We start from the raw sequence: 13,513 nt of genomic DNA on the forward strand, positions 1-13,513 counted from the left end.
CAAACGTAGCCCTCGGGCCATTTGGCTCTCAGGCGCCCTGGGCCAGTGCTGCCCCTCCGTCTCTCCTGGAAGGTGTGGGGCAGGGGCAGCCACAGCAGCGCCCACACTCGTGTCTCCACTAAATGCCTTTCCCTCCCCCATCTGATTTCAGGTGTCAGAAACTACTTAAAAGAAGCATTGGTGAATATAATTGCTGTGCATGCAGAGGTAAGCCGTCCTTAGCTATTCCTAAGGGACGTGGGTAACTGGAGAAAAGAAGAGGCCAGTTCGATGGGTTTTATGGAGGTCTTTTTCCCTTCAGAATGTGTTTTTGGTGTAAATAAAATACAACTCTGGTTTCAGCACACGCACACGTGTGTTTTAACAGTGAGAGAGTCTTTTTCTGAAATTGGGTATGTTTTTTTCTCATAATTAAAACTAAACTCATGAATATTTGAAAGGTAAAGAGAAGAGAAATTGAAAGGATGTCTTTCCCTAACTTGGAAAATCCCTTGCCCTGTTTTTAACCAGTGTACAAATGAGCGCTGACATCTTACTCTCGCAGCTGTGGGGCGTGTTGGAAAGAAGTTAGGTGGTGGCCTCCCCTCAGCATCTCACAGAGGTGCCCCTGGACGTTGGTGCTGCTGCTCACACCCAGCCTGCCCTCCCATGGCACTTTCTGCTTAGTGTCCCACCATTGTCCCTGCTGTGACTGCCTTCGTAATTCCGCAGTCATGGACTTCCAGGTTGGCTGTGGCCAGTGAACTGTTGTCCACCAGATGAAATGGGCCCAGCAAAGAAGTTCTCAGTAGAAGATTTCAGGCGCAGTTGACCGCTGCTCGAGAACCTTCTGAGTATCTGCGTCTGGTGCAGGTGCATCGGGAGGTGTCAGGTTTACGTCACCCTCCACATGCACACGTGCTGCCTGGGTTACCAAGGTGAACTGGAGAAATGTGGATCATTAAGGCTGAAACAGAAGAGCGAGCAAAGGACACAGATTGCAGCCTCCACCTGGCTCTGAGTCTGAAGCAGCCAGAGCAGAAAGCGGAGTGGGGTGTCTTGTAATTTTCATTTCCTAGTGAGGCAGAGCATACATGTTTCTCCATGAAGTAAAGTTTTTATGTGATCTGACTCAGGCAGGAATTTGCCATGTACATCTTTTTATGAAGAGTGATACACTTTCAACCCTGATTTTATCAAAGACATATAAAAGTGCTTTTTTGTTAGGTTAGCTTCCGATAAAGTTAGAGTGTAACATTAAATCATCAGGCAGTGGAGACATCTCAGTCGTAGGTGGGCAGGTGGTAATCAGAGGAGCTGCAGAATATGTGGGCATTTTAGTAATGATGGTGATTCCCACTGAGGCAACTTGGATTAACGTCCACTGTCGGTCGATAACCATGACGTTGTTTGTATTAGGCTTTTCACGGCCCTTTTTAATATATCCCAGTGGCTGAAAACAGAATTTTGTACTTAACATTTACTATTTACTATTCCCACATGATCTTAACTTGCCCCAAATTTTCTTCAGTACTCAGGTTATGTTTGGGTTGACCCAAAGGTTTAATACTAGTGATTGAATCTGAAAAAAGGAAAAGCTAAAAAGAAAATACAATTTAGTCTAACTTAGAAATCGGGATAGTAATATGTTTCTCCAAATGTCCAAACTATTAGTTTGCAAATATCAAAATTCAAAGCTTGAAAACAATGTTTTTGTCAAATGAAAGGAAATATATATTTAATTCAGCAAAGAGTAAAATCGGGAACTCTGTTGGCCAATACAGAATAACGTATCCAGTATGATATAGCATTTGTTTTGACCCAAGGAGAGTCTGACCCAGTATGTTTTTATTTCTATAATTTCCTCTTTAGAAATCGTATTTCTTCTTGTGAAAAGGGTAGAGGAGGAAGAAACCTTTAAAACTATTTCAGTTTGTCCCTATCAACAATACCTTTCAAAACTACATTTGCCAATATTTTTTAAGAGGAATGGTTTTTGTCACGAATCAGTGAATACAGCTTGTGTGCAAGTCCGTGTCTGCCTTTCCTTCGTTAATTCAGATCCTGCAGAAATACAGCTTAGGAGACCTGGGAGTTGTTTTGCTACGTGCATCCCTTTGTTTTTAACAAGTTCTGGTCAAGGCAAGCCCTCATAATGCATCATTTCTTCTTATTTTCCACGTTCTATCAGGTGTTCACTATTTCCAAAGACCTGGTGCCTCGGGTGCTGTCTAGGGTGGTGGAAGCAGTTTCTGAAGAGCTGAGTAGGCTGATGCAGTGCGTCTCATCCTTCAGCAAAAACGGAGCATTGCAGGTACCACAGCTGCTCAGTTCTGTGTTTAAAACTTAGTTGTTTGAAAACAGAGAGATGTGTTTTCAGTCATCAGTCTCAGGAGGTCCAGACAGGCTTCGTACTTTTCTGTGGATCTGCTGGTTGGAGAGCTACATGGTCTCCTGTGTGAGCCACGTCCGTGACGTCGACAGTTCCAGAGTTCCTGTCCCTTGAGAGTACAGTGACTTGTGAAACTATCTGAATGCAGATTCCTTCTGAAGTTCTATGATTTTTTCTGTTTCACAGTTGTCTTCAGCACGTTCAATTTAACAGGAAATTTTTAGAAACTTCTTGTAAATAGTCTTTCCAGAGCATTCAAATGCAGTTTGCATAGAAACAACAAATGACTGTTTTTTCTACTCATATTCCATTGGTTTATGTTGTATTTACTTAAACTACGTAATTACAATAGCAAAGGTAACTTCTGTAAGTCAGATGAGCCTTGGTTTGCCTGTAGCCAGATCAGTAGGAACCAGGGTGTGCAGGCCTGTGGGGGCGTGAGCCCCCCTGTAGGCCCTCATGCCCAAGGGCATTGTGAGGGTATCTTCTTAAAGTACTAGAAGTTTTGCTTCTGGTAATGCCTGCGGACCTCCTGTCAGGCCAACCCCCTACAGATAACAACTCTAATCCTGAATAATGTATAAAAATAAAAAATGTAAAAACAAAACCTAAAGACTCTAGAGAGTGAACATGAGTGGCTGATTCTGGAAGAAATGGCACTTGGGTGAATTCCTCACTTTTTATGGATTTTGGCCTGAATGCAGGCCCAGGGGAAACTAAAACTACATAAAACCTGTTGTCTTTTCAGTTTAGAAGAATAGGCTTCAGGGCAGCCACAACTACAGGAGAGCAAGGGAGGTATCCCAGGGAGCAGAAAGCAGGAGCCGTAAGTTCTGTGTATACACTGCCTGGGTCTCTAGTTGGCCCCTAAACCACACGCCTGGTCAGACTCCACTCCAGCCCACATAAGGCAAGAACCGAAGTAAGAACTGAAAAGCTGCCCCAGAGCCGAGAGTTTTCAGTTTGAGTCCAGATACATTTATTGCTTGTTAAAATAAACAAAAATCAGCTCTTCAGAAGCATATTATAGAACCCAGAGTCTTCTCAAGATAACATTCACAATGTCCAGGATACAATCCAAATTTAGTTGAAATGCACAAGCAAAACAAAACAGGAAAACATGACCCATTCTCAATAGAAAAGACAATCAGCTGAGACCAGCCCTGAGGTGACCCAGTTGTTAGAAATCAGACAAGGATTTTAAAGCAGCTGTGTTCAGTGACGTAAAGGAGACTGTGCTCCTTAGTGAATGAACAGACAGGGAATCTCAGCAGAAAAATAGGAGCCCTAAAATAGGAACTGAGTAGAAATTCTGGAGTAGAAAAGTATAATACATTAATATTTTAAAATATACTTGATGGTAATAACAGCAGGATAGAGAGGACAAAAGAAAAAAATCAGTGAATGTATAGACCAAACATCAGTTATCCAATATGAAGAAGAGAGAGAAGAAGAATTGAGAAAAAATAAACAGAGCTCTAGGGACCCTGGGACATGTGATTCCATGTCCACTCAGCAGGTGAAGGATGGTCCACATCATTAGTTATTTGAGACGTGAAAACTGACACAACAGTGAGTTCCCATCCAGCAGGAAGAAGAAAATTAAAGACTGAAAACACCCAGTTTTGGCAAGACTGTAGAGAAGCGAGTTCTCACGCGTTGGCAGGAGTGTGAAATAGAACCGCTGCTTCGGGAAAAGTTCTTGCAGTTTCTTTCAAAACTAAGTATACACTTACCCATCCAAACACTGGAAACAGCCCAGGTGTCCATCAGTAGGGTAAACAAACAAATGGTGGATCCATAAAACAATTACCGTTCAGCGTCAGGGAAGCCACGTGAAGGGGGCCTTGTACTGGATGGATATCATTTTCGTGGAGAAAACCCCAGGACGACGCTGTCCCCTGGGTGGTTGACACCAGTCGGGGAGCTGAGGGGGCTCTGCAGGCGGTGGTCCTACACCTCGGGATGGTTCCCGCACACAGCGTGTGCAGCAGCCCGAACTCACCAGATGTGCACTCGAAGATTTGTCCATTGTGCAGTGTGTAAGTTTTAACTCAAAGAATCGAAAAAGTTGCAACAGCCTACTCCAGGCAGTGACGCCTGTGGCAGACGCGTGTGCTGTGGAGAACATTGGCGGCGGAGTCTGTGCTGCACAGGTGCTCGCTGTAAAGTTCTCCCAGAGTCTCTGCACTTGAAAAAGTTCACACAGAAATGCAGGGTGAAAGGGATTGAGCATGTGTATTGACCTGGCAAGCTGGCGAGGGGAAAATCCATCACAGAAACTTCGTAATATTTCCATGATCATGGCTGTTCTAATAGTTGTGCAGGAGGAGATCAGTAACAGGAATTGTGTATGTGAAGATGAATTGAAAGGAAGTTGCAGTAGCTGCTTTGGGCCTAGGCGGTCCTGGAATTACAACAAAAAGCTCCCCTCCCTGCAGATTTTTTCTGCAGCCCATTTAGCTGATGACTGAGTTCCTCTCGCAGGAGGGTCAGCAGGAAGGGGCAGAAAGAGACATCGGAACCAGCTGGCAGCCCGGCCTCCTGAGCTCTGTGCCTCCTGGAGACTGGCGTCAGTTGTGTTGTGAAACGTTGGCCACTGCCGTTCGGGATGCCTCTGTGTGACCTCCTCCTGATCAGATGGCTCTGCGAGGCCCGCGTGAAGGGTTGGCCTGGCCATCGGCCTCAGACCTTCCCGAGAGCCGCCGGCAGGGGCGTTTTCTGGCAAACGGTCCATGTATTTTGTATAAATTATCACAGCTTTTACAATTGGCATAATTCATGGGTTAATTCCTTATCACTTTGTTTGAATAAAATTTCTAGCAGATACTAGTTTTACAGTGATTTAATCCTTCTCCTAAAATATTCAGCCGAAAGTTCTACCTTGTTTTTTCTCTTTGATGTTTTCCTTGTAGGTTCATTTTTATATACACTAGAATGTAAACAAGAGAGACAAATTGTCATATCTACGCTTTCTCATTACAAACTGTTTCAGGCTTCTAAACCCCTGAAAAATGAAACCAAACAATTGCTTTCCAACTGAACATTTCACTGAATGTACTGTGTCTTATGTAAGTCAGCTTTTATCTTGATTGGTTAATTTAAAAACTAGCCATGTCTTTCATTGTTGTTTGTGTTTTGTGCACGCCTAGAGGTGAGGGCTGTGTCTTTAAAACAGTCTCCTGGGCAGCACGCACACTGCGGTACCTGAGGTGAAGGAGGGTATCCTCGCTGGAGGCCCCAGGGCTCCGAGGGCAGCAAGCTGTATGCAGAGCACACCCTCTCCATCCTTGCCAAGAGGCAGAAGCGCTAGGTTAGCTTGCTTTTCCTTAAAAGTCTTACGCAGATGAAATCCATATGCCGAACAGTGCGTCTGCAAGATAAAAAGAATACAGTTCAGTGGATTTCCTTCTGCTGTGTTCACAGAGTGGTGCAGTCCGTCACCACAATGCACTGTGGAACGCTGCATCACCCCAGAGAGAAACCCCAGCCCCGTTAGCGGTCACCGTCCACGTCCCTCCCAGCCCCCACCCCAGCCACTGACAGCACCTGTCTGCTTTCTGTCTCTGGTTTGCCTCTTCTGAAATTTTCATATAAGTGGGATCATAGAATATGGCTTTTTGTGATGGGCTTCTTTCACTGAGCGTAATGCTTGCAAGGTTCGTCCCTACTGCAGCCTGTGTCATGCCTTGTTGTGGCTGAATAACGTCCCATGGTATAGATATGCCGCATTTTATTTGTTCACTCATCATTTGATGGACATTTGGGTTTGCACTTTTTGGCTGATACAAAGAAAGGTTCTGTGAACAATTGGGTACAAGTTTTCTGTGGACACATGTTCTCATTTCTCTTGGGGATACCCCCGGGACTGGAATCGCTGGGTTATGTGGCTACTCTGTGTTTAGTCTTCTGATGAGCTGCTGGACTGTTTTCCAAGTAGCTATACCATGTGCTTTCCTACCAGCAGTGTATGAGGTTTCCAAATTCTCCACATCCTCGTCGGCACCTGTGACTGTCTGGTTGGTCGTAGCCGTCCCCGTGTGTGTGAAACAGTATCTCATTCTGTGGGGTCGTCACTTTTGTGATGGTGTCCTTTGTAGCACAGAATGTTTTGATTTTGATGAAGCCCAAATCATCTAATTTTTCTTTTGTCACTTGTACTTCTATTGTCATTCCTAAGAAGGCAGGCCTAGCCTAATGTCACAGAGGTTTACTCCTGTTTTTTTCTAAGGGTTTTATAGTTTTTTCACTTACATTTAAGTCTGTGATCCATTCTGAGTCAGTTTTTAAGGAAGGGACCCACCTTCTGTCCTTTTGAGTGTGGACGTCCAGTTGTCCAGCTGTCCCTAGCACCATGTGTTGGAGAGACCATCTCTCCCACCAAATGGTCTTGGCACTTTGTTGAAAGTCAGCTGATCGTAAATGTAAGGGTTTGTTTCTGGGCACGCAGCCATGTTCCTGTTGATCTACGTGTCTGTCCGTGTGCCAGTGCCACACTGTTTGGCTTATGGTAGCTTTGCAGTAAGTTTTGAAATGAGAAGGTCTGAGTTTCTCCAACTGTGCTATTCCATTTCCATATTGTTGTGTCTAGGATCAACTTGTCAAGTTTTGTTTTTAAAAAGAAAAAAGAAAAGAAAGAGAAAAGCCAGCTGTGACTTTCATAGCGCTGCACTGAGTCTGCAGAGCTTAGCTCTGAGGTTAGCGTCGTGGAGCCTGGAAGGGCAGGGCAGGAGGCAGTGTGGCAGCCCGCGTCCTTCCACCTCCTGTCAGTCTCGGGACAGGACAGTCCTGGTCTCCCCAGGGAGACCAGGGGAGGCACTGGTTGGAGGGTGACGTCTGGTGTCTGGACGGCCCTGGCACAGTCCCTACCTTTCAGAGCAGGACACCTGCCTCCACACAGTCAGACTTGACTCTCAGACAGTTTTCAGTGAAAGGGAACTTTGTTGTGGCCAGTTTCTTTGGGCTGATTTAGAAGGTCTGCTCACTCGTAACGAGCTGCCACTGTGGCCATGGGGGTCTGCCCTGCATGGAGCAGGCTGGGGGCCGACCCTCGCGTTGTTTCTGTTTGACCGGCAACATAGTTCCCATGGTCACCTATCCCTTTCTCACCTCCAGGCAAGGCTTGAAATCTGCACCCTGAGGGACACCGTGGCTGCTCACCTGACACCAGAGAGCAGGTGAGATGCTCCGTGGCCGTGCTGTGAGTGCTCCGAAAGCCCCTGTAGTAAAGCTCGTCGTACCAGGCGTGAGGTCCCAGGTGAAGGTGACTGATCACAGCGAGCGCTTGTGACTGTGGTCTCATAGTTCATGTGATCAGTTGTTTTGTTAAAAGCACAAACCTACAGTAAGCCAAGGAGTCCAGAGACTGCCTCTTTGTAGCACAGAAGGAAAAAAGGTTTAATGTAATTTCATGTTTCTCACTCACTGAGGTAAGTCTTAGTCTCATAAGCGGTGTAGCAGAGCATTGCATGCTTCTTTTGAAAAGGAGAAAATAAGAACTGAGTCAGTCTATTCATCACAGACTCTGAAGGACAGTTCAAGCATCATGGGTATCAGCATAAGAGGAAGACCTTGTGGTTTCTCTGCAAAATTTTGTAGTGGAAATTTAGTGATAATTCTTAGCTGTTTTGAATGAAAGTCAGGATTTCCTATCATTGAAACATCAGTAGGTGAACTGAAACAGCACTACCTACAGAAGATTGTTTACCCCATTGGCAGTATTGCCTGGGAAGTGTTGGGTCCACAGGGGAACTGCTTAAACACGATGTGCGATGTACTTAACCGTTCGTTTCCAGCTTTAGACGGTGTGCTCGTGCCGTCATCCTGACTGTCATTGCTACAGCTGAAAACTTTTCCATTTTTTCCTAACACATGAGGTTATTAGCCTCTTACTTCTGTTCTGGCGGCTGACCGGGAGCCTTTCTGGTCCGTTCCCACCACTGCTGCTCTGCACAAGTGCTGAGTGATAGACACCAGAAAGCGCCCGCCCAGGACCCATGGGTGAGGTGCTGTGCATGAGGACGGACCTGTGTGTTCTTTCCCGCTGACTTGACCTTTTGTAGCCCAGCTTCCTCATCTGTGACGGGAAGATAATAATACTTTCTAGGCAAAGTTTTGGGGGAATTAAATGAGAAACTATGTCAAACCACCCAGTAAACTCTTGGTGGGGTCCCCTTCATCCTCTTCTTCTTGGTCGTGATGTAAAAATAGAGAGCAGTGGCCTCACATTGCTCTTCATCGAATGAGAAGAGGTTTACAGGAAACCAGGTGACAGTGGAGGCGGCGGTAGAGACTTCTCTCCACGTCAGGGAAGAGGACTAAATGCTCACAAGCTGTGACCTGTCCCCACCCCCCCATACCTGACCCACCAGGAACAGCTGGGCACCCTGCCAATTTCTGGGGCCCTGTTGGTACTTTGCTGTCTCTCTGTGTGTTGCTCTGATACCTGCCCCTAGTTTGAGAAACATTGCTCAGAAGTTTATTTCCTGGTCCACTGATGCAGACGTTTTTACAAAAAGAAAAAAATCAAAGGCCACTTTGAAGTCAAAATAATTACATTTATTTCTTTACTTTAGTCAATAGTCATAAAACAAAAAGAGATGAGAACTGTTCCTTAGTGAACAATACAAGTTATTACCAAATAATCTCCCCTAAAATGCTTTTCATTTGATTTAGTAACTTTTCTGGTACTTTCTACTTTAAAAAGTTAAACATACCAAATTGGTGGTTTTTAAATCCACTCCCTTTTCCGTATTTCAAGAAATGAAATGATGTTGAATTACACACACACACACACACACACACACACACACACACCCCTCTCCATTATCGTACAAATTTTAAATATGATAACAGCTAAATCCTCTTAAGACATGTTCAGTTATTATAAGAGGTGGGCTGGAAATCAGGCCCTGCACAGGTCAATTCTAGAAATACCCCCTTTGTATACTGTTGCACAAGATCATCCCTGTTTCTACTTAGCCCTCTTCCTCCCTTACAAGCTGTTTCATCTGTGTACTTCAGCTTTGTTTTGAAAGTAAAGACCTCCTTAAATTTAATGACTCCACACGAAGCTCTCACCTAGCACGGTGAGTAAGCACCCTTGTGTAAAAATCAGCTTCTCCTTTGCTTTTCAAGTTGTGTTTTATTTGCTGGTTGAATTCTTCTGGCCCAGCTCCTACAAACCCTCACTTTCACTTTCACTTTTCCCCCTGCTTCTACTGGCCTGTATGTTTCTCTGTATGTAAGATGCGCTTTTTCTGACGTTCCTCTTCCCGGTGGGGCCGGCGTGTCCCTGCCTGGGATGTTGTCTGTGTTCCAGATCCAGTTTCAAGCAGGCTCTGGAAGCCCTACCGCAGCTCTCGAGCGGAGCGGACAGAAAGTAAGTCTGGGTGCTGGTCTCAGGGACCTAAACTCCTCCTCTTCAGGTGGAGACTTGGCCTTGAGGAAGGCGGTACTCGGTGGCCCTCAGGTATGCGTTGTTAGCTTGTCTCCCACGCGGCAGAAGGAGGTAAAACCTGGGTTTCATGACGATTCAGAAATTGGTTCTTTTACTGTTTTAAGTGACCGTACCAGTCCCTTAAACTTTCATAAGAAAGTTTATTTTGACTCACTCAGTAAACTATATTCTTACCTGAAATTTTTAAGAAAATACTTCGAGAAACGTAAAAGAGAGGACAGCATAGTAAAATGCAGGACTCAATGATTTTTTCCTTCCAGTAGGTCAGCAGTGTACATTTTGTGCTCTATAATATGAAGTGTTAAGACTAAATTTGTAGACATGACATAATAAAGTTATATACGTTTCGCTAATATTGTATTAATGGTCTCAGCCTGACCTCAAACTTTGCTACTCACGTAACAGGAAATTCTGACCCAAGACAAAGTCTAGGCCAGGCAAAGGTCATGAGTGCCCAGGCTCCCCTCACCTGAGACAGCAGAAACACCGCCGGCCTGGGCCCTTTCCCCAGCCCGGCCGAGGTCCACCCACCCTTGCAGCTGGCTGACAAGGCAGACAGTTACGGAACCCTGACTGCGTGACACCCTCGGTGTGGCCTGGGACAGCACAGAGGATGTTGTGGACACTCAGAGGGCAGAGGGAGCCTGTAGGGTGTGGACGGGGCTGGGAGGACGGGCGGCAGAGACCTTCCTGGTCTCCTGCTCCTCTCGCTGACTGCGTGGTTCAAATGCTGTCCATTCCTCTAGCGTGAACATCATGAAAGATTGAAGCAGCCCCGTATCGTTAACATGTGCAGCTAGTGCTCGCTAGGCTCAAAAGACCAGTGCTTTTGAGGGAGTCAGGAGCAGCAGGCACCACAGTGAAGGCCAGGACGGGGGCTGTTTCAGATCTGCGGGGAGCGCCGTGAAACCAGGAAGTAGTCTCTTGACCCCAGTAAGCTCATTTCTTGGCTGCTTCCTCTGAGCCAGACGAGCTGTAAGGTCCCTTGTGGCCCCAGAATGATGCGGCTCTGTCTGGCCAGCACAGGGACCAGGCAGGTTATTGCTGGGGTTGGGACTGACCCTGGGTGTTCCTGTGCTTAACTCGCCCCTTCAGTCCCCTTCTCCAGTGTTTGCTAAAGGCAGAAATGCAAGATAAGAGCAACAGAAGAGAGACCAATAGTTGCCAAGGGGTGGGGTGAGGGCAAAGGTGACGACGGACGGGCAGCACAGGAGGATTTGGAGGTGACGGGACTGCTCTGTCCCGACGGCGGGGGTCTTGAGGCTGCTGCGGTGCGTTTAGCAACGGGCACAGAGCTGATGCCAAAAAGAGCACATTTCAGTGTATGTGAAGTGTTCAAAATTAGAGGCTCAAATACCCAAACATCAGTCTGTTTGGGGGAGCATCTAACTAATCTAGGGGAAGGGAACAGAAGGGCGATTTTATGTATAAGGTGAAGACGTCTGCACGTGTATGTCCTTGCAGCTAGCTTCTTTGTTCGGCTTATTTCTGTCATTGAGTCCAGAATCCACAGATGAGTGACTTTCCTGGCCCAGGGAGGCACCGTGGGGCAGGGCGTGTGGGGGACCGGACCGGACCGGGCGAGCGTGTCTGGGTCCCGCCCGCCGCCTGCCCGTGGCTGTCAGCGCCTCTCCCCACAGGCTGCTGGAGTTGCTGCTGAGCCGAGTCAGGAGCGGCGTGCACCTGCAGCTCGCCTGCTTCCAGGCCGCCCCTCCGCCTGCCGTGAAGACGCAGGTGCCTTCCAGATGACGCGCTCCCCCGAACGCCCACAGGTATATCTGGGCGGAAAGCACCGGTTAGGCTTGCGATCTCTCTCTCTTCCCATTCCCTTGAATTGGTAGCTTAGGAAGATGTTGGTATGTGTTATATTTCAACCAAAATGACCTGATGTAAAACGTCCAAGCAGCATTTGCTTTGTCGCTTTTATTACGTTAGGCCCCGTATGACTTTAAAATGCCTTTTTAAAACACAGAGTTTTCTCTCGTAGCTGCATGCTGCATGGTGAAGGCTGCGGAAGACGGGGCGGCTCAGGCCTACACCGAAGCATCTTCCGGGGCCTCCTGCAGCTTCCAGGGCACCTGGGGCGGCGACGAGAGATTCATCAGGAAGTTGCATGCGAGCATCTGGAGCTTCAGCTGTCCTAAATTGTGCAGCTGTGCTTAAAACCTTTATTTCATACAGATGGCTCCCGAATCAAGTAGACTTTTAGAAAAGCGTGTGGTCTGAATAAAAAGGTGTGACATTTGGGCTGTGCTTTCTGTGGTCCTCCATCCGTGAGTTAACCGCTGCCGCTTTCTATGTTCACAGCGCTCGTGGCATCGGACCTCTTTTGTGTGACTCGCCCTGAACCTGACGTGGGCCTTGCGGCATCGTGCCTCCTGCCCCAGGACCCCCTTGCACGCGTGGGGAACGGCGGGCCCAGGCGCCTTGTGCACGCTGTCCCTCTGGCACCTTCCGCGCCACTTCTGGCCCCTCGAGTGGCCTGCTTGGTGGCCATGGGGGGTCTGCTCTGGTGGCATCTGTGTCACCAGGCGTGGGAGCTGCCGCTGACACCGTTACCAGAGCAGGTCAGGCTGCCACGATCTCCTTCAGAGTCAGCTTCCCTGACCTGACTTTGTCACACCGTTTGCTTCAGAAACCTGAGTCAGGGTTTTAGATTTTTCCAGGGATGTCACAGAATCCCCTTTTCAACACTGGCATTAAGGTCTGTATTAATACGGGGAACTCTGCGGTCCATCATGGCCATGTGCAGTGTCCATCATTTGAAGTGAGTCCCTATTGTGTTTGTGCATTTGTTGGTGTTGGGGGATGGGGCGTGGCAACTAGAAGGGAACGTTTCACCTTGTACAGATGTGCTGGATGAAGCTTATTAAGAAATATACGGACTGTCGTCTGTCCTAAGCATGTTAACCATTGTATCTGCCACGGCTGAGAACTAAATTACAAAACTGCAATCCTGAGTGTTTGTGTTATTTTAAATATCTGATGCAGCCAATAGTGTGTCTTTAATACGAGATGTAAGTTAGTTGGCGTTTTTTCCCTAAGCATCTTTATTTCAGCATTTTCATTAGCTGTGTAACTTTTTATATGTCTAGTTATAACCCTCACAATAAATATTGGGTTGGCCAAAAAGTTTGTTCGGAACTTTTGGGCCAACCTAGTGCTTAAATCCCGGTTTACCTTGTGTTTGTCTGATCATTGTTGGAAAGCATTACCAGGGGTCCCGCTGATTCACCTCTTGTTGGGGGCCCCGCCCTGTCAGGCCCATAGGAGCCAAGACGAGGACTCCATGGCTCAGGGAAGCACTTCTGTGGCTCGGAATGGAGCGTCGGAGCGCGAGCACCTCAAACCCAAAGGACGGGGTTCACGGAGGACTTGCTGGAAGAACAGCTGCCTGGGCTGCAGAAGACGGTTTAGTGGTTAAGAGGAGATCGCTGGCTGTAGTGAAGTTAGAAGAAGGCCGAGAGGCGAAAACAGGCGCCGAGAAGACACGAGGCACCCAGAGGCCCTTGGGTCCAGCACAGCCACGTCGGCCTGGCCTTCAGCACCAGGAAAGTACTGGCAGTGGTCTGAGCTTGCCGAGACTCCTCTATCTGTGTCCCATGAAAGTGCATGTTCCAGAAATGATTCCCTCGTCACAGACAAGCATCCCTGCGGTGGGCGCGGCACCCAAGTCACTGTCT

The 13,513-nt window shown here is 47.3% G+C and overlaps 1 protein-coding gene across 1 annotated transcript in view; it reads left to right on the top strand.

Moving 5' to 3' along the window:
• Positions 1–13,005, top strand: part of EXOC2 (exocyst complex component 2) — a 157,506-nt gene extending 144,501 nt beyond the window's left edge. Inside the window, 6 exon segments of the mRNA XM_032647434.1 lie at positions 152–207; positions 2,171–2,293; positions 7,487–7,548; positions 9,693–9,752; positions 11,471–11,602; positions 11,818–13,005. Of these exon segments, the coding sequence (XP_032503325.1) occupies positions 152–207; positions 2,171–2,293; positions 7,487–7,548; positions 9,693–9,752; positions 11,471–11,579 (410 nt within the window). The 3' untranslated portion in view covers positions 11,580–11,602; positions 11,818–13,005.
• The last annotated feature ends 508 nt before the right edge of the window (positions 13,006–13,513 follow it).

The sequence above is a fragment of the Phocoena sinus genome, chromosome 11, assembly GCF_008692025.1.
Source record: "Phocoena sinus isolate mPhoSin1 chromosome 11, mPhoSin1.pri, whole genome shotgun sequence".
NCBI classification, from domain to species: domain Eukaryota; kingdom Metazoa; phylum Chordata; class Mammalia; order Artiodactyla; family Phocoenidae; genus Phocoena; species Phocoena sinus.